This window comes from Cetorhinus maximus, chromosome 9 (genome assembly GCF_964194155.1).
Source record: "Cetorhinus maximus chromosome 9, sCetMax3.hap1.1, whole genome shotgun sequence".
Taxonomy (NCBI): domain Eukaryota; kingdom Metazoa; phylum Chordata; class Chondrichthyes; order Lamniformes; family Cetorhinidae; genus Cetorhinus; species Cetorhinus maximus.
Genome location: NC_135887.1, coordinates 27,475,612 through 27,500,940, shown reverse-complemented (window position 1 = coordinate 27,500,940; position 25,329 = coordinate 27,475,612). Strand labels below are relative to the sequence as shown.

The window sequence follows — 25,329 nt, the reverse complement described above, 5'->3', positions numbered from 1 at the left end:
GTCACGATGACCCTTCATCAGAACTGAGGAAAGATAGAAATGTAAGAAGTTTTGAGCAAGTGAAAGGGAGTAGGGTGTGGAAAAACAAAAGGGGAGATCTATGATAGGGCCGAGGGCAGGAGAGGTTAAATGACAAAAGGTTTCATGTTACAAAAGCCAAAGAGAGTGGTAAGGGGTATAATAAGGGAACAAAACACATGTCCAAATGAGGAATGAATTCTGGATAGCAGCCACCTGAATGCAAAGTAAAAGAATAAAGAAATAAACGAAACAAAACCGAACCAGCAGGAAAAAGACATGAAGCAAAACAGAGGGAGAGGTTATGATCTAAAATTGAACTCAATATTGGGGACAAAGACGGTAGAGGGCCAAGTTGAACGATGAGGAGCTGAACCTCGAGCGTGTGTTGAGGTTCATTGGGCCGAGGACAGAGAGGTCAGAGTGGGAGAAAGGTAGAGAATTGAAATGACAGGCAACAAGAAGCTCAGGGTGATGCTTGCAGAGCAGGTTGCTTGCCATTTCAATTCTCCAACCTTGCTCCCACTCTGACATTTCTTTCCTTGGCCTTTACAGTGTTCCAATGAAGCTCACTAGAGGTGTTGAAGGATCTGGACAGAATTGATGGAAGGGTTGAGAATCAGAGGATACCGATCTAAAGTGATTGGCAAAAGAAGCAACAGTGACACGAGGAAAGTCTTTTTTATGCAGCGAGTCATTAAGATCTGGAATGTGCCGCCCGAGAGTGTGGCTGAGGCAGATTCAATGGCGGCTTTCAAAAGTGAAAGGCATCATTGCCTGAAGAGAAAAAAAAACTTGTGGGCGGTGGGGAAAAGGTGGGGGAGTGGGACTCAGTAAACTGCCCTTGCAGAGAGCTGGCACAGACACATCAGGCCGAATGGCCTCCTGTGCTGTAACCATTCTATGATTAACAAATGCTTGAAGGCAGGTGTCAGGTGCAATGTTGTAGTGGAGGCAGTAACCATGGTGATATTTACCCTTCTCTCTGCTCTAAGGGGAACAATTTCAGCTTCTGGAGTTTCGCCTAGTAATTCATTCCCTGGTGAGTGAACCTCTTGTCCACTGTGGTGAAACACCTTGACATCCTCCCTAAGGGTAATGTCCAGAATTGGGCACTCACTCCAGTTTGGGTCTAACTAATGTTTAATAAAGGTTTGGCACAGATTGTTACTTTCGAACTAATAAACCCAAAACGCTATAAACAGCCTTATGGGTTTGCCCCTCTGTACACACAGGCCCAAGTGTTTATCCTTCTGGCTGCATCGCCTTTAGATTTGCATCATGTAGTTAATATTCCTTCTCATTCTTGCATTTAAAAAAAAGTCACTTTGCTCTTCTCTGCGTTGAACTCCTTCGGCAATGTAACTATGCAGCAGCTGTGGAATTTGGTTTCTCTTGCTCACTGGGATATGGAGTGTGTTCCGCGCAGACCAGCAGACTTTGACCTTCTCTTCCTCTCTCAGTGACTCGCTGCAGGAAAGCGGCACTGGCTGCGAAGCGCCTGGGGACGTGCTGAGCTTGTGGAAGGGCCGCCGCTCCCGCTGTTTGATCTCAGTCCAAATGGAGCTTGTAACCCAAGAGGAGACCGATCGGCATCACAGGTCTTTATTGCAGGGTGACAGCGGGTCCGGGTCGGGGGCCGGGGACCGGGTCGGGGGCTGGGGGCTGGTGTGCTCGGTGCGCCCATCATGCGGAGCCGATCCCGGGGTTGCGGGGGAGACACGGGTCCACATTCCGGCGCCGGGAATCCAGAAACTCCCCGGGACACAGGAGGAGCGGAGAGAGAAATAGCAGCAACTACACACCGGGGAACAGCGGGAGACAGGGCCGGTCAGGGGGGAGAGAGAGAGCCGGGGAGGGGGAATGAACACCCCTCACTGTAACCCTGATATACCCCACACCCCTCACTGTAACCCTAATATACCCCACACCCCTCACTGTAACCCTGATATACCCCACACCCCTCACTGTAACCCTGATATACCCCACACCCCTCACTGTAACCCTGATATACCCCACACCCCTCACTGTAACCCTGATATACCCCACACCCCTCACTGTAACCCTGATATACCCCACACCCCTCACTGTAACCCTAATATACCCCACACCCCTCACTGTAACACTGATATACCCCACACCCCTCACTGTAATCCTGATATACCCCACACTCCTCACTGTAACCCTGATATACCCCACACCCCTCACTGTAACCCTAATATACCCCACACCCCTCACTGTAACACTGATATACCCCACACCCCTCACTGTAACCCTAATATACCCCAAACCCCTCACTGTAACCCTGATATACCCCACACCCCTCACTGTAACCCTGATGTACCCCACACCCCTCACTGTAACCCTGATGTACCCCACACCCCTCACTGTAACACTGATATACCCCACACCCCTCACTGTAACCGTGATATACCCCACACCCCTCACTGTAACCCTAATATACCCCACACCCCTCACTGTAACCCTGATATACCCCACACCCCTCACTGTAACCCTAATATACCCGACACCCCTCACTGTAACCCTGATATACCCCACACCCCTCACTGTAACCCTAATATACCCCACACCCCTCACTGTAACCCTGATATACCCCACACCCCTCACTGTAACACTGATATACCCCACACCCCTCACTGTAACCCTGATATACCCCACACCCCTCACTGTAACACTGATGTACCCCACACCCCTCACTGTAACACTGATGTACCCCACACCCCTCACTGTAACCCTGATATACCCCACACCCCTCACTGTAACACTGATGTACCCCACACCCCTCACTGTAACCCTGATATACCCCACACCCCTCACTGTAACCCTGATATACCCCACACCCCTCACTGTAACACTGATATACCCCACACCCCTCACTGTAACCCTGATGTACCCCACACCCCTCACTGTAACCCTGATATACCCCACACCCCTCACTGTAACCCTCATATACCCCACACCCCTCACTGGAACACTCTGATATACCCCACACCCCTCACTGTAACCCTGATATACCCCACACCCCTCACTGTAACCCTGATATACCCCACACCCCTCACTGTAACACTGATATACCCCACACCCCTCACTGTAACCCTCTGATATTCCCCACACCCCTCACTGTAACCCCGATATACCCCACACCCCTCACTGTAACACTCTGATATACCCCACACCCCTCACTGTAACACTCTGATATACCCCACACCCCTCACTGTAACTCTGATATACCCCACACCCCTCACTGTAACCGGGATATACCCCACACTCCTCACTGTAACCCTGATATACCCCACACCCCTCACTGTAATCCTGATATACCCCACACCCCTCACTGTAACCCTGATATACCCCACACCCCTCACTGTAACCCTGATATACCCCACACCCCTCACTGTAACCCTGATATACCCCACACCCCTCGCTGTAACCCTGATATACCCCACACCCCTCACTGTAACCCTAATATATCCCACACCCCTCACTGTAACCCTGATATACCCCACACCCCTCACTGTAACACTCTGATATACCCCACACCCCTCACTGTAACCCTAATATATCCAACACCCCTCACTGTAACCCTGATATTCCCCACACCCCTCACTGTAACCCCGATATACCCCACACCCCTCACTGTAACACTCTGATATACCCCACACCCCTCACTGTAACCCTGATATACCCCACACCCCTCACTGTAACCCTGATATACCCCACCCCCCTCACTGTAACCCTGATATACCCCACACCGTTCACTGTAACACTGATATATCCCACACCCTTCACTGTAACACTGATATACCCCACACACCTCACTGTGACACTCTGATATATCCCGCACCCCTCACTGTAACCCTGATATATCCCACACTCCTCACTGTAAGACTCTGATATACCCTGCACCCCTCACTGTAACACTGATATACCCTGCACCCCTCACTGTAACACTGATATACCCCATACCCCTCACTGTAACCCTTATATATCCCACACCCCTGACTGTAACACTCTGATATATCCCACACCCCTCACTGTAACTTTCTGATATATCCCAAATCCCTCACTGCAACACTCTGACATATCTCGTATTCCTTACTGTAACACTCTGGTATACCCCACACACCTCACTGTGACACTCTGATATACCCCGCACCCCTCACTGTAACACTATGATATACCCCACACCCCTCACTGTAACCCTGATATACCCCACACCCCTCACTGTAACCCTGATATACCCCTCACCCCCTCACTGTAACCCTGATATACCCCACACCCCTCACTGTAACCCTGATATACCCCACCCCCCTCACTGTAACCCTGATATACCCCACACCGTTCACTGTAACACTGATATATCCCACACCCTTCACTGTAACACTGATATACCCCACACACCTCACTGTGACACTCTGATATATCCCGCACCCCTCACTGTAACCCTGATATATCCCACACTCCTCACTGTAAGACTCTGATATACCCTGCACCCCTCACTGTAACACTGATATACCCTGCACCCCTCACTGTAACACTGATATACCCCATACCCCTCACTGTAACCCTTATATATCCCACACCCCTGACTGTAACACTCTGATATATCCCACACCCCTCACTGTAACTTTCTGATATATCCCAAATCCCTCACTGCAACACTCTGACATATCTCGTATTCCTTACTGTAACACTCTGGTATACCCCACACACCTCACTGTGACACTCTGATATACCCCGCACCCCTCACTGTAACACTATGATATACCCCACACCCCTCACTGTAACACTGATATATCCCACACCCTTGTCTGTAGCACTCTGATATACCCCACACCCCTCACTGCAACACTCTGATATACCCCACAGTCCTCACTGTAACACTCTGATATATCCCACACCCCTAACAGTAACCCTGATATACCCCACACCCCTCACTGTGACACCCTGATGTACCCCACACCCCTCACTGTAACACTGATAATACCCCACACCGCTCACTGTAACACCCTGATGTACCCCACACCCCTCACTGTAACACTGATAATACCCCACACCGCTCACTGTAACACCCTGATGTACCCCACACCCCTCACTGTAACACTGATATATCCCACAGTCCTCGCTGTAAGACTCTGATATACCCCACACCCCTCACTGTAATCCTGATATACCCCACACCCCTCATTGTAACCCTGATATACCCCACACCCCTGACTGTAACACTGTGATATATCCCACACCCCTCACTGTAATACTGATATACCCCAAACCCCTCACTGTAACCCTGATATATCCCACACCCTTTGATCGAACGCTCTGATATACCCCACATTTCTCACTGTAACAATCTGATATACCCCACATCCCTCACTGTAACACTGCTATACCCCACATCCCTCACTGTAACACTGATATACCCCACACCACTCACTGTAACACACTGATATACCCCACATGTCTCACTGTAACGCCCTGATTTCCCCACACCTGTCACTGTAACACGCTGATACACTGCACACCCCATAGTGACATTCTGATATATCCCACACCCCTCACTGTAAGACTCTGATATACCCCAAATCCCTCAATGCAATACTCTGAAATATCTCGTATTCCTTAATGTAACACTCTGATATACCCCACACACCTCACTGTGACACTCTGATATACCCCGCACCCCTCACTGTAACACTATGATATACCCCACACCCCTCACTGTAACACCCTGATATACCCCACACCCCTCACTGTAACACTGATATATCCCACACTCCTAACCGTAAGACTCTGATATACCCCGCACCCCTCACTGTAACACTGATTTACCCCACACCTCTCACTGTAATACTCTTATATACCCCGCACCCGTCACTGTAACACTGATATACCCTGCACCTCACACTGTAAACCTCTGATATACCCTGCAGCTGTAACACGCTGATATATGCACACCCTATAATGTAACACTCTGCTATATTCCACACTCTCCAGTGTAACACACTGATATACCCCAAACAGCTCACTGTAACACTCTGATATACCCCTCACTGTAACACTCTGATCTACCCCGCACCGCTCACTGTAACACTCTGATATACACCACACCCCTCACTGTAAGATTCTGATATACCACTCACCCCTCACTGTAACACTCTGATATCGAGTCGTCGAGGTCTACAGTACAGAAAAAGGCCCTTCGGCCCATCGAGTCTGCGCCAGTCAAACAAGTACCTAACTATTCTAATCCCATTTTCTAGTACTAGGCCCATAGCCTTGTATGCCATGGCATCGCAAGTGCACATCCAAATCCTTCTTAAATGTTATGAGGGTTTCTACCTCTCCCACCCTTTCAGGCAGTGAGTTCCAGATTTCCACCACCCTCTGGGTGAATAAATTCTTTCTCACATCCCCTCTAAACCTCCTGCCCCTTACCTTAAATCTATTCCCTCTGGTTATTGATCCCTCCACCAAGGGGAAAAGTTCCTTCCTGTCTACTCTATCTATGCCCCTCGTAATTTTATTCACCTCAATCATGTCCCCCCTCAATCTCCTCTACTCCAAGGAAAATAACCCCAGTCTATCCAATCTCTCCTCTTAACTAAAACTCTCCAGCCCAGGCAACATCCTGGTAAATCTTCTCAGCACTCTCTCTAGTGCAATCACATCCTTCCTATAATGCGGATTCCAGAACTGCACGCAATACTCTAGCTGTGGCCTAACCAGCGCTTTATACAGTTCCAGCATAACCTCCCTGCTCTTATATTCCATGCCTTGGCTAATAAAGGCAAGTATCCCATATGCCTTCTTAGCCACCTTATCTATCTGTCCCGCTACCTTAAGGGACCGGTGGACATGCACACCAAGGTCCCTCTGATCCTTGGTACTTCCCAAGGTCCCACCATTCATTGTGTATTCCCATGCTTTGTTTGTCCTGCCCAAGTGCATCACCTCACACTTATCTGGATTAAATTCCATTTGCCACTGACCAGCCCATCTATATCATCCTGTAATCTAAGGCTATCCTCCTCACTATTGACCACTCCACCAATTTTCGTGTCATCCGCAATATATCCCACACCCCTCAGTGTAACACTCAGATATATCTCGCACCCCTCACTGTAACACTCTGATATATCTCACACCCCTCACTGTAACACTCTGACATATCTTGCACCCCTCATTGTAACACTCTGATATATCTCGCACCCCTCACTGTAACACTCTGATATATCTCGCACCCCTCACTGTAACACTCTGATATATCTCGCACCCCTCACTGTAACACTCTGATATATCCCGCACTCTTCACTGTAACATTCTGATATATCCTACACCCCTCACTGTAACACTCTGATATACCCCAAACACCTCACTGTAACATTCTGATATACCCTACACCTATCACTGTAACACTGATATAACCCACACCCCTCACTGTAACACTGATATATCCCACACACCTCACTGTAACGCCATGATATACCTCACAGCCTCACTGTAACACTGTGATATACCCCACACCCCTCACTGTAACACTCTGATATACACCACACTCCTCACTGTAACACTCTGATCTACCCCTCACTCCTCACTGTAACACTCTGATATACCCCACACCTCTCACTGTAACACTCTGATATACCCCACACCTCTCACTGTAACACTGATATACACCACACCTCTCGCTGTAACACTCTGATATACCCCACACCTCTCACTGTAACACTGATATACACCACACCTCTCACTGTAACACTCTGATATACCCCACACCTCTCACTGTAACACTGATATACACCACACCTCTCACTGTAACACTCTGATATACCCCACACCTCTCACTGTAACACTCTGATATACCCCACACCTCTCACTGTAACACTCTGATATACCCCACACCTCTCACTGTAACACTGATATACACCACACCTCTCACTGTAACACTCTGATATACCCCACACCTCTCACTGTAACACTGATATACACCACACCTCTCACTGTAACACTCTGATATACCCCACACCTCTCACTGTAACACTGATATACACCACACCTCTCACTGTAACACTCTGATATACCCCACACCTCTCACTGTAACACTCTGATATACCCCACACCTCTCACTGTAACACTCTGGTATAGAGTCATAGAGGTCTACAGCACAGATAAAGGCCCTTCGGCCCATCGAGTCTGCACCGGTCAAACAAGTACCTAACTATTCTAATCCCATTTTCTAGTCCTAGGCCCTTAGCCTTGTATGCCATGGCATCGCAAGTGCACATCCAAATCCTTCTTAAATTTAATGAGGGTTTCTGCCTATCCCACCCTTTCAGGCAGTGAGTTCCAGATTCCCACCACCCTCTGGGTGAAAAAATGCTTCCTCACATTCTCTCTAAACCTCCTACCCCTTGCCTTAAATCTATGCACTCTGGTTATTGATCTCTCCATCAAGGGGAAAAGTTCCTTCCTGTCTACCCTATCTATGCCCCTCATAATTTTATTCACCTCAATCATGTCCCCCCTCAATCTCCTCTACTCCAAGGAAAATAACCCCAGTCTATCCAATCTCTCCTCATAACTAAAACTCTCCAGCCCAGGCAACATCCTGGTAAATTTCCTCTGTACTCTCTCTTGTGCAATCACATCCTTCGTATAATGCGGATTCCAGAACTGCATGCAATACTCTAGCTGTGGCCTAACCAGCGTTTTATACAGTTCTAGCTTAACCTCCCTGCTCTTATATTCCATGCCTTGGCTAATAAAAGCAAGTATCCCATATGCCTTCTTAGCCACCTTATCTACCTGTCCCACTACCTTAAGGGACCGGTGGAAGTGCACACCAAGGTCCCTGTGATCCTTGGTAATTCCCAGGGTCCTACCAACCATCGTGTATTCCCGTGCCTTGTTTGTCCTGCCCAAGTGCATCACCTCACACTTATCTGGATTAAATTCCATTTGCCACTGACCAGCCCATCTATATCATCCTGTAATCTAGGGCTATCCTCCTCACTAATGACCACTCCACCAATTTCCGTGTCATCCGCGGTATATCCCACACCCCTCACTGTAACACTCTGATATACCCCACACCCCTCACTGTAACGCTCTGATATACCCCACACCCCTCACTGTAACACTCTGATATACCCCAAACACCTCACTGTAACACTCTGATATACCCCACACCCCTCACTGTAACACTCTGATATACCCCACACCCCTCACTGTAACACTCTGATATACCCCACACCCCTCACTGTAACCCTGATATACCCCACACCCCTCACTGTAACCCTGATATACCCCATACCCCTCACTGTAACCCTGATATCCCCCACACCCCTCACTGTAACCCTGATATACCCCGCACCCCTCACTGTAACACTGATATAGCCCAAACACCTCACTGTAACACTCTGATGTACCCCACACCCCTCACTGTAACACTCTGATATAGCCCACACCCCTCACTGTAACCCTGATATACCCCACACCCCTCACTGTAACACTCTGATATGGCCCACACCCCTCACTGTAACCCTGAAACACCCCACAGCCCTCAGTGTAACCCTCTGATATACCCCATACCCCTCACTGTAACAGTCTGATATACCCCACAACCCTCAGTGTAACCCTCTGATATACCCCATACCTTTGACTATAAGACTCTGATATACCCCGCACCCCTAATTGTAACACTGACATATTCCTCATCCTCACTGTAACACTGTGATGTCGCCCAGACCCCTCTCTGTTACACTCTGATATATCCTGGACCCCTCGCTGAGTAGGGCTGGCGTAGTGGTATTGTCACTGGACAGCTGATTCAGAGAGTCAGGGTAATGTGCTGCGGCCAGGGTTTGAATCCTATCACGGCGGATGGTGAAATTTGAATTCACTAAATATCTGGAATTAAAAGTCTGATGATGACCATGAAACCATGTCAAAAAAACCCATCTGGTTCACTAATGTCCTTTAGGGAAGGAAATCTGCCGCCCTTGCCTGGTCTGGCCTGCATGTGACTCCAAACCCACATCAATGTGGTTGACTCTTAAATGCCCTCTGAAATGGCCGAGCAAGACACTCAGTTGTATCAAACCACTAAAGCTAATAAAATGCAATGAAACTGGATAGACCACCCGGCACTGGAAACAACAACGGCAGACTCAGCCCTGTCGACCTTGCAAAGTCCTCCTTACTAACATCTGGGGACTAGTGCCAAAATTGGGAGAGCTGTCTCACAGACTAGTCAAGCAACCGCCTGACATACTCATACTCCCAGAATCATACCTTACAGATAATGTCCCAGACACCACCATCACCATCCCTGGGTATGTCCAGTCCCACCGGCAGGACAGACCCAACAGAGGTGGTGACACAGTGGGATACAGTCGGGAGGGAGTTGCCCTGGGAGTCCTCAACATCAACTCCGGACCCCATGAAGTCTCATGGCATCAGGTCAAACATGGGCAAGGAAACCTCCTGCTGATTACCACATACCGCACTCCCTCAGCTGATGAGTCAGTGCTTCTCCATGTTGAACATCACTTGGAGGAAGCACTGAGAGTGGCAAGGGCGCAGAATGTACTCTGGGTGGGGGACTTCATTCTCCATCACCACAGACCGAGTTGACTGGGTCTGAAATGACATAGCTGCTAGACTGGGTCTGCAGCAGGTGGTGAGGGAACTAACAAGAGGGAAAAACTTGCTTGAACTCATCCTCACCAACCTGCCTGCTGCAGAAGCATCTGTCCATGACACTATCGGTAGGAGTGACCAACGCACAGTCGTTGTGGAGATGAGGTCCCGCCTTCACATTGAGGATACCCTCCATCATGTTGTTTGGCGCTACCACTGCGCTAAATGGGATAGATTTCGAACAGATCTAGCAACTCAAGACTGGGCATCAATAATGCGCTGTGGGCCATTAACAGCAGCAGAATTGTACTCAAACATAATCTGTAACCTCATGGCCCGGCATGTCCCCCACTCTACCATTACCACCAAGCCGGGGATCCACCCTGGTTCAATGAAGAGTGCAGGTGGGCATGCCAGGAGCAGCACCAGGCATACCTAAAAATGAGGTGTCAACCTGGTGAAGCTATAACACAGGACTAACAGCATAAGCAGCAAGTGACAGACAGAGCTAAGTGATTCCACAACCGACAGATCAGATCTAAGCTCTGCAGTCCTGTCACATCCAGTCATGAATGGTGGTGGACAATTAAACAACTCACTGGAGGAAGAGGCTCCACAAATATCCCCATCCTCATTGATGGAGGAGCCCAGCACATCAGTGCAAAAGATAAGGCTGAAGCATTTGCTACAATCTTCAGCCAGAAGTGCCGAGTGGATGATTCATCTTGGCCTCCTCCGGAGGTCCCCAGCATCACAGATGCCAGTCTCCAGCCAATTTAATTCACTCCACGTGAAATCAAGGAACGGCTTAAGGCACTGGATACTGCAAAGGTTTTGGGCCCTGACAATATTCCGGCAATAGTACTGAAGACTTGTGCTCCAGAACTCGCCGTGCCTCTAGCCAAGCTGTTCCAGTACAGCTACAACACTAGCATCTACCTGGCAATGTGGAAAATTGTCCAGGTATGTCCTGCATGCAAAGAGCAGGACAAATCCAACCCAGCCAATTACCACCCCATCAGTCTACTCTTGATCATCAGTAAAGTGATGGAAGGGGTCATTAACAGTGATATGAAGTGGCACTTGCTTGGCAATAACCTGCTCACAGACACTCAGTTTGGGTTCCGCCAGGGCCACTCAGCTCCTGATCTCATTACAGCCTTGGTTCAAACTTGGACAAAAGAGCCGAACTCCAGAGGCGAGGCGAGGTGAGAGTGACTGCCCTTGACATCAAGGCCGCATTTGACTGAGTGTGGCATCAAGGAACCCAAGCAAAACTGGAGTCATTGGAAATTGGGGGAAAATCTCTCCGCTGGTTGGAGTCATACCAAGCACAAAGGAAGATGGTTGTAGGTGTTGGAGGTCAATCATCTCAGCTCCAGGACATCACTGCAGGAGTTCCTCAGGGTAGTGTCCTAGACCCAACCACCTTCAGCTGCTTCAACAATGACCAACATAAGGTTAGAAGTGGGGATGTTCGCTGATGATTGCACAATGTTCAGCACCATTCACGACTCCTCAGATACTGAAGCAGTCCATGTCCAAATGCAGCAAGACCTGGACAATATTCAGGCTTGGGCTGACAAGTGGCAAGTAACATTCGCGCCACACAAGTGTCAGGCAATGACCATCTCTCACAAGAGAGAGTCTAACAATCACCCCTTGATGTTCAATGGCTTTACCATCACTGAATCCCCCGCTATCAACATCCTGGGGGTTATCATTGACCAGAAACTGAACTGGACTAGCCATATAAATACTGTGGCTACAAGAGCAGGTCAGAGGCGAGGAATCCTGCAGCGAGTAACTCACCTCCTGTCTCCCCAAAGTCTGTCCACCATCTACAAGGCACAAGTCAGGAATGTGATCGAATACTCTCCATTTGCCTGGATGAGTGCAGCTCCAGCAACACTCAAGAAGCTTGACACCATCCAGGACAAAGTAGCCCATATTATTGGCACCCCTTTCACAAACATTCACTTCCTCCACCACCGACGCATCGTAGCAGCAGTGTGTACCATCTACAAGGTGCACTGCAGGAACTCACCAAGGCTGCTTAGACAGCACCTTCCAAACCCACTACTGCTACCATCTATAAGGACAAGGGCAGCAGATAGATGGGAACACCACCACCTGGATGTTCTCTTTCAAGTAACTCACCATCCTGACTTGGAAATATATCGGCCGCTCCTTCACTGTCGCTGGGTCAAAATCCTGGGACTCCTTTCCTAACAGCACGGTGGGTGTACCTACACCACATGGACTGCAGCGGTTTAAGAAGGCAGCTCATCACCACCTTCTCAAGGGCTACTAGGGATGGGCAATAAATGCTGGCCCAGCCAGCGAAGCCCACATCGCGTAAAAGAACATAAGAACTAGGAGCAGGAGTAGGCAGTTCAGCCCCTCGAGTCTGCCCCGCCATTCAATATGATCATGGCTGATCTCATTTCGGCCTCAACTCCAATTTCCCGCCCTCTCCTCATAACCTTTCAACCTGTTACTAATTAAAAATCTCTCTCCTCAAATTTATTCAGTGTCCCGGCATCCACTGCACTCTGAGGTAGAGAATTCCACAGATTCATGACCCTTTGAGAAAAGTAATTCCTCCTCATCTCTGACTTAAACCTACCACCCCTTAGCCTAAAACTATGGCCTCTTGTTCTAGAATGCCCCACAAGGGGAAGCATGCACTCCACATCTACTTTGTCTATCCCCTTTAGCATCTTATCAATTAGCATCAATTAGATCTCCTCTCATCCTTCTAAACTCTAGCGAGTATAGGCCTAAACTGCTCAATCTCTCCTCATAAGACAAGGAATAAAAAAAAAACACTCTGGTATATCCCAAGCCCTTCATTCAACCAGAGTCTCTCAGTGCGAGTTGCATGAATAAATGTAACAGGCAAATCCCACTGAAGTCATAAAAACAGAAAGTGCTCAAAATACTCAGTCGGTCTGGCAGCATCTCTGGGGAGAGAAACAGAGTTATTGTTTCAGTCCAATGATGTTTTGTCTGAACCTGAAATGATATCTCTTTTCTTCTTTCCACTGGTACAGCTGGAGCTGCTGACTATTTCCCGCATTTTTTGTTTCAATCTCAGATTTTTAGCGTCCGCAGTATTTTGAGGTCACTTTGAAGTAATTATCTTCCCAAACAGTGTGATTGAGAGGGCTGGTATTTAGTGAGGATAGTAAGTGTGTAACGTTCTGCTTTTGTATTTGCAGTGAAAATCAAGTTCTTGTGAAACACACGGGAGGGTGTCACTGTGGGGCTGTCCGCTTCGAACTGAGGGCCTCTGCAGATTTGCACCTTCTTCACTGCAAGTAGGTGTGAAATAAATTTCATGTGGTGCAACGGATGTAATGACAAGTGTAGGAAACACAACCGGAGCAGCAGCCTATGGTAGAAGGAAGAATATGTGCAATAGATTAACTACAGGAAAGTACTAAATATAGAAGTATCAAGCAGGCAGAGGTTGGTGCAACATTGTATGCAGCATAAGTGCAATGGGTACTGGTGTAATAAGTACAGGCACGGTACTGTTGTTGTGCCTGGTGCTTAATGTGCCTGCGCAATACCTATAGGTATAGGTGCAGTAAGTGCGGGTGTAATAAGTATTTATAGAGATAAGCCAGGGCTATTTAATTTAATATCAGATATGAGGAAGCATTACTTCACAGAGAGGGTATTTGGATATTGTAATCAGTTACATGGGGAGGTGGTAGGGGAAAGGTGTTTAAGATCAAATTTCAGGTATCAAATCTGCAGGAGGATAGAATAGGCACAACTGTGAGCTCTTCTCACCTTGTGATAGTCTATACTCCATGTTCAAATAATAATAGTATGATTTTGGATAAGTGAATTTCATTACACTGAAGGTAAGGCCACCCCCTTAAAAGTTAGTAGTTGTAACTGCCCACTGGTGATCTTAATCTGTTCCTGCATATGTCAATAATCAGAGATCTGTCTCCATCTTGGACAAGAAGAAATGAAAGAGAAAAAGGATAGCTCATCCTCTGGCTACAGATTGCTCTTATTATGCCATGTTAATTGAAGGAAGTCTCTCTCTCCAACACACACCCATCATTGCTTTTTTGTCAAACCTGGGACTGTACTCTGCAGAGGGACAGGATGTGGGGAGGAAGAAACAATGGAGCTATTCATAGATATGAAGATTTGGGCACTGGTGCCAAAGTCTGAGGGAGTATTTTGTTTTTCTTAATTGTTTTCTAAATGTGGGTAGCAAGGGTAAAGCTACATTTATGACTCACCTCTGGTTCCTTGTGAACTACTGCAGCCCTTTTAGGGGATGGGGCTCCAATGGTATCATTAAGAACATCCCCCACTTCGGCAGTCCTTTGGGATTGAGCGTGACTTACTCTGGTTTGATGGGTTCTGAGATGGCCGATATGTCAGTTGCATGATCTGTAGACTCTGCCACATTTGGCGCAGGTGGTGCTTTACGGGTTGGGCTGATAAGTTGTTTGGAGGTTTGTGCACACTCTCCAATGTCTCAACTTTGCCTCTGTATGTTCCTGACAAAGTGTTTCGATGCGTTCAGTGCCTTCCTGAATGAACTGTCTAAGTTTTGGTCAGTAACATGCCAAGGACTCCCATGAGTCGCCAGGGATGTTTCCTCTGTCCTCCTGGGAGTCTCCTGCCGTGACTAAGTTCAGAATAGAGCACTTACTTTGTAAGTCTGGTGTCAGGCGTATGAATGACATGACCCACCCAAAGGAGTGGGTTTTGAGTGATTATGATGCTGGCCATGTTGGGCAGTTGATCAATGAGGGGAGGTGTTTTGTTGTGGGAGGTAGTTAGAAGAAGACCTTAGCTTTCTGGTTGTTCAGTGAAAGGCCCATTTCCCCATATGCTTTGGAGAAAGAGTCAATGACCTGGAGTTCAGTTGCTGAGTGAGCGCACACACAAGTGTCATCTGTGTACTGAAGCACAGTGACTGGGGTTGGAGTGATTTTGATTTTGGATTGCCTCCCTTTTTGAATATAGTCCTGATTACAGTGTGTCTGAGATCCCATGGCATGCAGCCCTCTGTCCAGGCAAGGAATATGAGGTTGTGCAGCTGTGCCAGGACATGTATCTCCGCTGCCTTTCAAAATTTCAGCAGGGATGCATTCTGCTTCAGAAGCTGTGTTATTTTTTTAGCTGTTGAATAGTTTTTTTCAAACTCACCCTGACCAAGGGGGTGCTGAGTCTGAGCTGACAGATCTTGGTTGAGGAGTTCTTCAAAATGTTTTCTCCAGTGAGCACTGACTGCCTCCCTGTCCTTGATGGGCTCTATTCCGTGCTTGGCACTTAGTGGGGTGGACCCTTAAGTGCCTGAGCCATTTATCATCTTGACAGTGCTAAAGAAATGTCATAGCTTGTCATTGGTGTCCACATTGTTGGATCTCCCACACTTTTCCTACCCACCATTTGTTCTATATGTCACGGGTTTTATTCTGTACCATTACCTTCATATGCATGTAGGACTGATGCTTTTTAATGGGTGCTTGGAGCACGGAGTCTCTGCTCAACAAGTAGATGGGATTCATCAAACCAGGCAACAGCAATTTTTGATATCACGGTTATGGAATTGTAGAACAGATAACTAGCAGGAATGGGGGAGATTGGACATTAGGTTTAAAAAAGGATTGGGTGAATATGCTTGGCAAAGGGCAAATAGGAATACTATTTGCAGAATGATGGTAAGGAATCTGAAGCAAAGGATGATTAGAGGTAGTGAATGATCTATCCAAAACACATTATTGTTATTCAGTCCTGCAGGGGGCGTTTTCACTCTATCCACCTAGTGCATGAAAGAAAACAGACGGAATGATACAATACAGGGGCCATTTGGCCCGTTGTGTTTGTGCCATACTTGTCTTTCTGTCTGGCTAATCTGTCCTCCAGTTGTGATTCAAAGCAATATAAGTGCAGTGAGTTACTCTGTAGTGTAGGGCAGTTGCACTCCCTCGGTACTACACAGGAGTATTGGCCCAGTCTACATTGAGTGCCATATGTCTGCACAATCTGATTTATTCTATCACTGAGTCAGACTTGATACTGTACAGATTAAACTGCTTAATTCTGTACCAAACAACATTGTGATGTGCCTTCACCAAGCTACCAACCCCTCCAGCCCCCCATCCACACTGACAATACAGGATCCTTGGCTGTGTTAATAGAGGTACAGAGTACAAAATCAAGGAAATTATGCCCCAGCCTTTATAAAACACTGGTTAGAACAGAATAAATAAAGGGGAACTATGAAATAGAGAGAAACAGTGGCAGAAGAGTTGGTACTAGGAGGATACAGATTTAAGATAATTTGAAAAGATAGCTAGCAGAGGCACAAATGGCTTCTTTCTGTCCCATAAGATTCTATTATTCTGACAAATTGCTTCTCTGTCTCAGCTGCAGTATCTGTACAAAGAAACAGATTAAAGGGTTCTTCGTTCCAGCCTCCCAGTTCAGACTCCTCATGGTAAGCTGTGTCTGCAACGAGCTGTAACTCCTTTTTATCTTCAAGAACATTGTTAGTGAATATCAACAAACAAAACACCTTCCTGCTGCATTAGCCAGTCTCTAGTTCCAAGTGTGTTTACCCGCTTGCACAATCGTGTGCCAAGGTGTCCAGGTGTGCTGTGAGATGTGTATTTTCTACAAAGTGTACCTCCAAATGTGACAATAGCACCCAGGTTTTGGAAAATAGATGATTACTTCAGGTGCTTCATCCCTCTGTGTGAAAGTCTCTAGTCTCACACTAGTATGAACTTGAGCATTAATAAATCAGACCCCTGAGATCTCGGTGAGGCAGCATTATGTCGCCTCGATTCTGAGATTTCTACAACCCAACCCCCCCACCCCGCCCGTGTCCCCTCTTTCTTATTTGCTCAGGTTGTGGGTGATAGAATCATGGTTACAGTACAGGAGGCCATTCAGCCCGTCATGTCCATGTTGGCTCTCCATAAGAGCAACTCGCCTAGTCTCACTCCACACCTTTTTCTTCAGTTCTCTTTTGAAGACCACAATTGAATCAGCCTCCACCACACCCTCAGGCAGTGCATTTCAGATTCGAACAACTCACTGCATGAAAAAAATTTTCCTTGTGTCGCTGTGCTTCTTTTGCCAATCACTTTAAATTAGTGTCCTCTGGTCTCAACCCTTCTGCCAATGGGAACAGTTTCTCCCTATGTACTCTGTCCAGACCCCTCATGATTTTGAATACCTCGGTCAAATCTCCTATTACTCTTCTCTTAATTTTCCAAGGAGAACACTCCAGCTTCTCCAGTCTATCTACGCAACTGATGTTCTTGATTCCTGGAACCATCCCCTTGAATCTTTTCTGCACCCTCTCTAATGTTTTTGCATCCTTCCTAAAGTGTAGTTCCCAGAATTAGACTCAATACTCCAGTAGAGACCAAAGCAGAGTTTTATAGAGGTTTATCATAAAGGCCTCGCTTTTGTAGTCTATTTCCCAGGATCCCGTATGCTTTATTAACTGTTCTCTCAACTTGTCCTGCAACCACACAGATCTGTGCACATATAGTCCCTCTGCTCCCACACCTCCTTTAGAATCATACCCTTTGTTTTATATAGGCCTGAATTTCACGCTCTGCCCCTGGTGAGTTTTTAGGCGGAGGGGGAGCTTGAAATAGCACGAATGGGCTTCTCGCTGGGTTCCCGCTTGCCCTGACTTCTCAGCAATTTTACGTTGGGATGGGCGAGGCCTCGGACAGACTGCCCCTCCTTGCCCCAATTGAGGCCTTTAAGTGACGTAATTATTGACCACTTAAGGGCTGTTTCTCAGCCAGCCTCAATTTTTAGGCTGGCAAGAGGAGTTCCCAAGTTTGGGTGAAGCCTGAAACTAATCAGGTTTAGGGTGGGCGGGCGGAGGGGTGCCTCCATCAGATGCCCCCTTCTAAGTTTGGACGCCCCTCCTTTAAGATCCAGTGGCTGCTGGACTTCCCTGCCCGCCAGCCTCTCCCCTGACACCCCAATCTGCCACTATTCCCCACCCCCCCAATGCCTTCCCTACCCTCCCCTCCCCGCCCTGAGACCCCGAAACTTCACCTTTCCGTGCACTCCTGGGACTTAGGCTCCATGGACTGCATGAAGCTCCGCTTCTGTCCACTGCAGGGACTAGATAGCTGCCAGCCAATATGATTGGCCGGCAGCTCTTTAAGGTGGTTTTTCCTCCCAAGTGAGGGGCAGAAGTCCTGCCCGCAGCCAATTAATGTTCATTGGAGCGTGAAATGGCTGCGGGGCAGATGGTGTTGGTGGGGACGTGTTCCCTGCTGATTCTTCAGATGGTGGGAAAGGAAACCTTAATATCCTGGCCATTGTCTCTCCGCGTTCTTCCTACCAAAATGAGGCACTTTGTACTTCTCTGCATTAAATTTCATCTTCTACTTGTCCATTCATTCCACCAGCCTATTTCCTTTCGAAATTTAACACTATCCTCCTCATAATTCACAATACTTACTAGTTTTGTGTCAACTGCAAATTATGAAATTGTGCCCTCTACACCCAGGTCTAGGTCATTAATATATATTGAGAAAAGCAGCAGTCTTAACACTGATCCCTGGGGAGCTGCACCATGTACTTCTCCCCCCCGCCCAGTTGGAAAAAAGAACAGCTGTTCACCACTACTCTCTCTTTCCTGTCATTCAGCCAATTTTGTATTCGTGCTGCTACTGTCCTTTTTATTCCATGAACTCTAATTTTGCAGACAAGCCTGCTATGTGGCACTTTATCAAGTGTTTTTTTTTGGAAGCCCACATACACCACATCAATCACATTACCCTCAGCAACCCACTCTGTTAACCTCATCAAAAGATTCCAGCAAGTTAGTTAAATACAATGATGTTGGCAAAGTTGTGATTATTGCCCCACTGCCCCATGGGCCTTCACCTTGAACCATTGCTCTCAGTACGCTGATGCTCTCAGTACGCTGATGCTCTCAGTACGCTGATGCTCTCAGTACGCTGATGCTCTCAGTATGCTGATGCTCTCAGTACGCTGATGCTCTCAGTATGCTGATGCTTCTCCCATGGTGGAATTGGGTAGCATTTTAATTTAGTAATGGTAAAGAAATATCTTTCTATGGACGGTTCGGGATGGCGTTCCCAAGATGCTGCAGTGCATCCTATAGATTGTACACACTACAGTCACAATGCACTGATGCTTGCTAAAGATTCTAGGGACAGAGAAGCTGATTAAGTGGGCTGTTACTGTAGTGCTACTCTGGTTAGTCTCATCCAAGTGAGTGGTGAGTATTGCTAATCTGGTTAGTCTCATCCAAGTGAGTGGTGAGTATTGCTACTCTGGTTAGTCTCATCCAAGTGAGTGGTGAGTATTGCTACTCTGGTTAGTCTCATCCAAGTGAGTGGTGAGTATTCCATTGCACCCCTGACTTGATTCTTGTTAATGGTGGATTACATGGGATATACAGCACAGAAACAAGCTGTTCGGTCCAACCAGTGCATGCTGGTATTTACGCTCCGCTCGAGCCTCCTTCCGTCTTTTCCCATCTAAATCTGGGTACTGGTCTCTTTCTGGTAAATTGCTGAGCAGACCATTCTTCATTTAAGCCTGGTAAGGAGTGTTAGCGGGGTATGGAACTGTGGGGGGTAATCAGTCATATCTGCCCCTGTCCTTAGCCAGTGTCCACATAAGCAGACTTTTCATAAGAGGTCATTGGATAGATCTCAGAAAAGAAAGACCCTGCAAGTGTACAACATCTTATAAGGATGTTCCAAAGTGCTTCACACCCAGTCAGTTGCTTTTTGAAATCTAATCACTGTTGGATTGAAACTGAACAGCAGCACCCCCAGTTTATTTTCTTTATCCTATCCATTATCACTTCCCAAGCTGAGCTCACTTGATTCAGCAAAGACTAGGATGTGAATATGGGACCTTGTGATCCATATTGTTCAGCTTCTCCCTAACTTAAGGTAACCGTCGGCCTTTTAAACAATTTAAAACAGAAATGTAATAATTTATGAATAGCATATGCTGGTTTCAGTGACAGACATTGAAAATTATTCCATGCTTCTGCGATCTATGGAACTGTGTGAATTGCTTATGCTTCTGACAAATTATCTCAAACAGCTGACTTAATTATGTTCAAATTGCCTGAAGTTTCAAAACAGAAGTGAAACACTGATTAAGATTCAGTTATTCATTGTCAGGTCTTGAATTCAATCAGAATGATCTTTGTTTGCAGGGAGCTGACAATTTAACTGTTTACACATTCAACACGAAGCAAGCAAAACATACTTTCTGCAAAATATGTGGAGTGCAAAGTTTCTACACACCTCGCTCCCACCCTAATGGATATGGTAGGGAAAATAAATCATTATGTATGCGCATGTCAATTTCACAACAACTGATTTATAAAATCTTGCGTACAAAATGTTATCAGATACTTTTGAAGCACCAATTAAATTCCATGTATGGAATGGCACTTTCCCAACAAGAATTCCTGTGGGTTCATGAGGACCATCATAGATACAGAGAGGTGACAACATGGAAACAGGCCATTCATATGAACATACAAACAAGGAGCAGGAATAGGCCATTCAGCTCCTCAAGCCTGCTCCACCATTCAATAAGATCATGGCTGATCTGATTGTGGCCTCAACTCTACATTCCGCCTACCTCCAATAACCTGACCAATATCCTGTGTTGGTCAAGAATCTATCTACCTCTGCCTTAAAAATATTCATTGACCCTGCCTCCACCGCTCTCTGGGGAAGAGAGGTCCAAAGATTCACAAAGAAAAAAGAATTCTTCTCATCTGTCTTAAATGGGAGTCCCCTTATTTTTAAACTGTGTCCCCTAGTTCTAGTCTCTACCACAAGGGGAAATATCCTCTCTGCAACCCTGTCAAGTCCTCTCAGGAGCTTATATGGTTCAATAAGATCACCACTCATTCTTCTAAACTCCAATGGATACAGACCCAGCCTGTCCAACTCATAAGACAACAGTCCCAGCTCAGGAATCAGTTGAGTGAACCTTCGTTGAACTGTTTCTAACACATTTATATCCTTTCTTAAATGAGACCAGAACTGTACACAGTACTCTGGATGTGGTCTCACCAATGCCCTGTACAACTGCAGCAAAATTTTCCTACTTTTATATTCCATTCCCCTTGCAATAAACAGCAACATTCCAGTTGCCTTCCTAATCACTTGCTGTACCTGCATACTAACTTTTCCTGATTCATGTACCAGGACACCCAGATCCCTCTGTACCCCAAGAGTTCTGCAATCTGTCTCCATTTAAATAACATGCTGCTTTTTTATTATTTTCATTCGGCCCAACCAGTCTGTCTCAGTGTTTACCTTCTACATGAGTAAATAGTCCTAATCAAGTTTACCCATTCTGTGCCCATTTTCCTTCATCCACCTCTCCAATCTAAACTTTAACGTCGATGTAGATTCTACTTCAACCACAAACCCCGGACATGAACTCCACAGCCTCTCAGTTGTGTGTGTGAAGAAATTTCTCTGTCCTCTGCTCTAAAGTTTTTTAATTTAATCTTGTATTTGCGGCCCCTTGATCTGGACCCTCAAAAACTAGAAACTGTCTGCTTCTACCCACTTTGTCCCATCCGTTCATCATTTTAAACACTGTATTGGCTGTAATTTGCAATGTTCTACTGATAAAAGCCCCAATTTTCAAATTTATTTTTTATTTCTGGAAATCTGTTGTCTCAGATCTTGTTGGTTGACATTGATAGGTTTCTTTTGAAACACTCATGTATTTTCACCGCTGCTGATGTTAAATCTCGTGTCCAATTCCCTTGATTCAAGTTGCTTGAGTCCAAGGTTCTGCTGGACCTCCGGTACTGGTGCTATATCTGTGTTACAACTCCTGGCATGGCATTTCCTGCATTCCTCTTGCCTCTTTTTAATGGTTGATCCCATTTGCAATGTAACTCTGTCCTGCAGTCACAGCCATATGTCGAGTCTATCCTTCTGCTTCGCTCTTGCTCACGTTTATTGGTTACTTCATTTATTAAATCAGCTGTGTTTTCTATCTGTAGTTGTGATGGCTTACTGCCTGGATGAAGGTACTGTAAACAGCGTCACTGTGGAACAATTCAATGGCAAGGACTGGGAGAAAAGCATGAAGGAGAACAAGGCCTTACAGAATTTGCCTAAGTAATAAGTTAAGCTACTTGACATACACCTTATTAACATGAACTGAATGGTGTGAACATTCAGGCTTCATTCAGATCATCAAACTCTGGTTACTCATGTTCCTATCCTGCTGCTGGGCTTGCAAATATACTGCTAGGATGGCTGAAACCTCAGGCTGGATTTTACAGGGTGCTGTGGTCCCTGTCCCCTGGCTAAAAAGTTGGAGGGGCGGCTGGGTGTGGGGGGGACCCTGCCCAGGACACTGCCAGCTGCCTCGCAGCCATTTGACTTGCTTTAAGCCAGTCAACACTTCCACCGCTGTCAGCCAGTTGGATGACTGGCAGCTCTGCAGTTCCAATAGTGCCATATTTGAGATGTGGCCACTGCTGGGACTACAGGCAAAGATAGTGCTGCACTGGAGCTGGACTTCAAATTATGTCCAGGCCCCAACAACAGCAGGGAGGGGCAGGTGATGAGTGCGGGGTGACAGAGGTCCCCCCCCACCCCTCCCCCTTGCAATTAAAGCTTCCGGGCTACCTGCTTGATGTGGGCCTCACCCCTGTCTTGGGTGAAATAGCGACGGGGGTCGGATTAAATAGCCACTTCAGAACCTCAATAGGCCCAAGGGTGTGCAGGCCACCCGATGACTCTTCCACTCACCATAAAATTTGAGACAGGTTGGGGAGTGTGGGTAAGTGGTGGTTAGGCCACCTGCTGTATTTTTATTAGCTCTTCCTGCCCGAAAGGGGGTGGCCTTCCCTCATGTCTTCAAACCTGATGGCGATGCAGTGTAAAATCCAGCCTCTGGAAGATTTAGTAAGATTACTGCAGCTATCCATTCACACCAAAATCAGATTTAAAACAATCACAGATACAGAAGGTCATGCACACATACATCACCCTAACATGGACAACACAAGCCAAGCCTGAGACAACACGCAGCCTAACTATTTTAAAATGCTACAAACTTGGATGTGTAACCATTGTCAAAATTAAATAAATTATAAAGCAACACTATTTCTCAGTCTTTCTGTTACCCCGGGTATATTGAAGGGTGGGGAGTGGGTGGAGTGGTGTTGCTGCTGATATAACAAATAGCACAGACTGTGCAAAGGACATAACTATTACACGTGGTCTTACATGAGTGAAACAATGTTAGAGCAAGGATGGTCTGTTATGTTGATGAGTTGATTGAGGTAAAACCGATTTCTATTGATGGATAGTGTGAGCGCATGGCCTCAGGAAACTAATGGCTCTTACTGTGAATCTGTACTGGGGATAAGCTGCCCCATATGCTGTCTGATAGTTCATTTGGTTGCTGCCGTCCTGTACCTGATGAAATGGTGGGCACGTAGGTCAGGGAGAGGGGGGTTTCATTCCCAAGCACCTTGATTTTGTTCTAGTATATTTTTCTATTTTCCTGAGACTATGACGACGAAGGGTTTAATTGTAGTTAGGGTTATTATTACATCGGAAAACCCTCCATGTCACTTTGCTTGTTGCATGGCACATAAATCTTTAAATTGTTTAAAATCAGAATAAAGCCATTCCTGCTGGGTGGCCTAGGCTATAATTCCTCTGTGTGTTTGCACCATGGTAACGATAGTGATTACTGGTGCTCTGCTGTGGTGCCACAGTGTAAACCACTTGCTGCATATACACTGCAAACTGCTTTGCCAGCTTCTCTCAATCCCACAAGTCATGGCTAGAGTATGTTACAGGTAGAGGTAGGAAGCAGTAAAGTGTTCTAAAATTAGAGGAGACATATCTCAAAAGAAATTCATACATAGCATGAGAGTGGCCGAGCAGATAAAACAGCACGAGAGGAAGGAGAAGATAAAACAGTGCGGGAGCGGCCGAGCAGATAAAACAGCTGGTGATCCCCCAGAGCGGGACCGGGAGGCAGTGTGAGAGGAGCGACGGCCTTGGTCAGATTTAAAAGGAGCGGGAGCTGGACTCGGGGCTGAAAGCAGTCCGAGGACAGAGTGAGAGTTCCAGGGAGACTCAGGGCTGAAATCAGCGCGAGGATGTCACGATTCAAAAAGTGGTATGATGCAGGGGAGGCAGCTGACTGGTAAGTAGGGTTAGGTGAGTACTTCCACCTACCAATTAAACTGCTGTAGTCCATTAGCTTAAACAAAATAAGGGGAGGACCTTGGACTGTAGGGGAGTGTTTGGAGTGGAATAAGGCCCCTAGTATAACTAGTTTTCTTTAAAGTAACTAATGAGCTTAATCTAAAGGAAAGTCATGGCAGCAAAGCTTGCACCTGTGATATGCTCCTTCTGTGCTACGTGGGAAGTCATCGACACTTCCAGTGTCCCTGGCGACCATGTGTGCAGGAAATGTGTCCAGCTGCAGCTACTGGCTAACAGCATTTCGGAGTAGAGCAGGGTGACCAAGGATGGGAACTGAACATCCAGGGATACTCAATATTTAGGAAGGACAGACAAATAGGTGCATTCACTGTGGAGCATGCGCGATGCTGAGATTATCGTGGAC

At 46.8% G+C, this 25,329-nt stretch overlaps 1 protein-coding gene across 1 annotated transcript; it reads left to right on the top strand.

Annotated features, from left to right (window-relative positions):
• Positions 1-1,245: 1,245 nt before the first annotated feature.
• Positions 1,246-23,839, top strand: cenpv (centromere protein V). The gene is made up of 5 exons (XM_078548378.1): positions 1,246-1,619; positions 13,905-14,003; positions 17,095-17,164; positions 20,909-21,023; positions 22,733-23,839. The coding sequence occupies exons 1-5, from the start codon at positions 1,579-1,581 to the stop codon at positions 22,852-22,854; spliced, it is 447 nt and encodes a 148-aa protein (XP_078404504.1). The 5' UTR covers positions 1,246-1,578; the 3' UTR covers positions 22,855-23,839.
• The last annotated feature ends 1,490 nt before the right edge of the window (positions 23,840-25,329 follow it).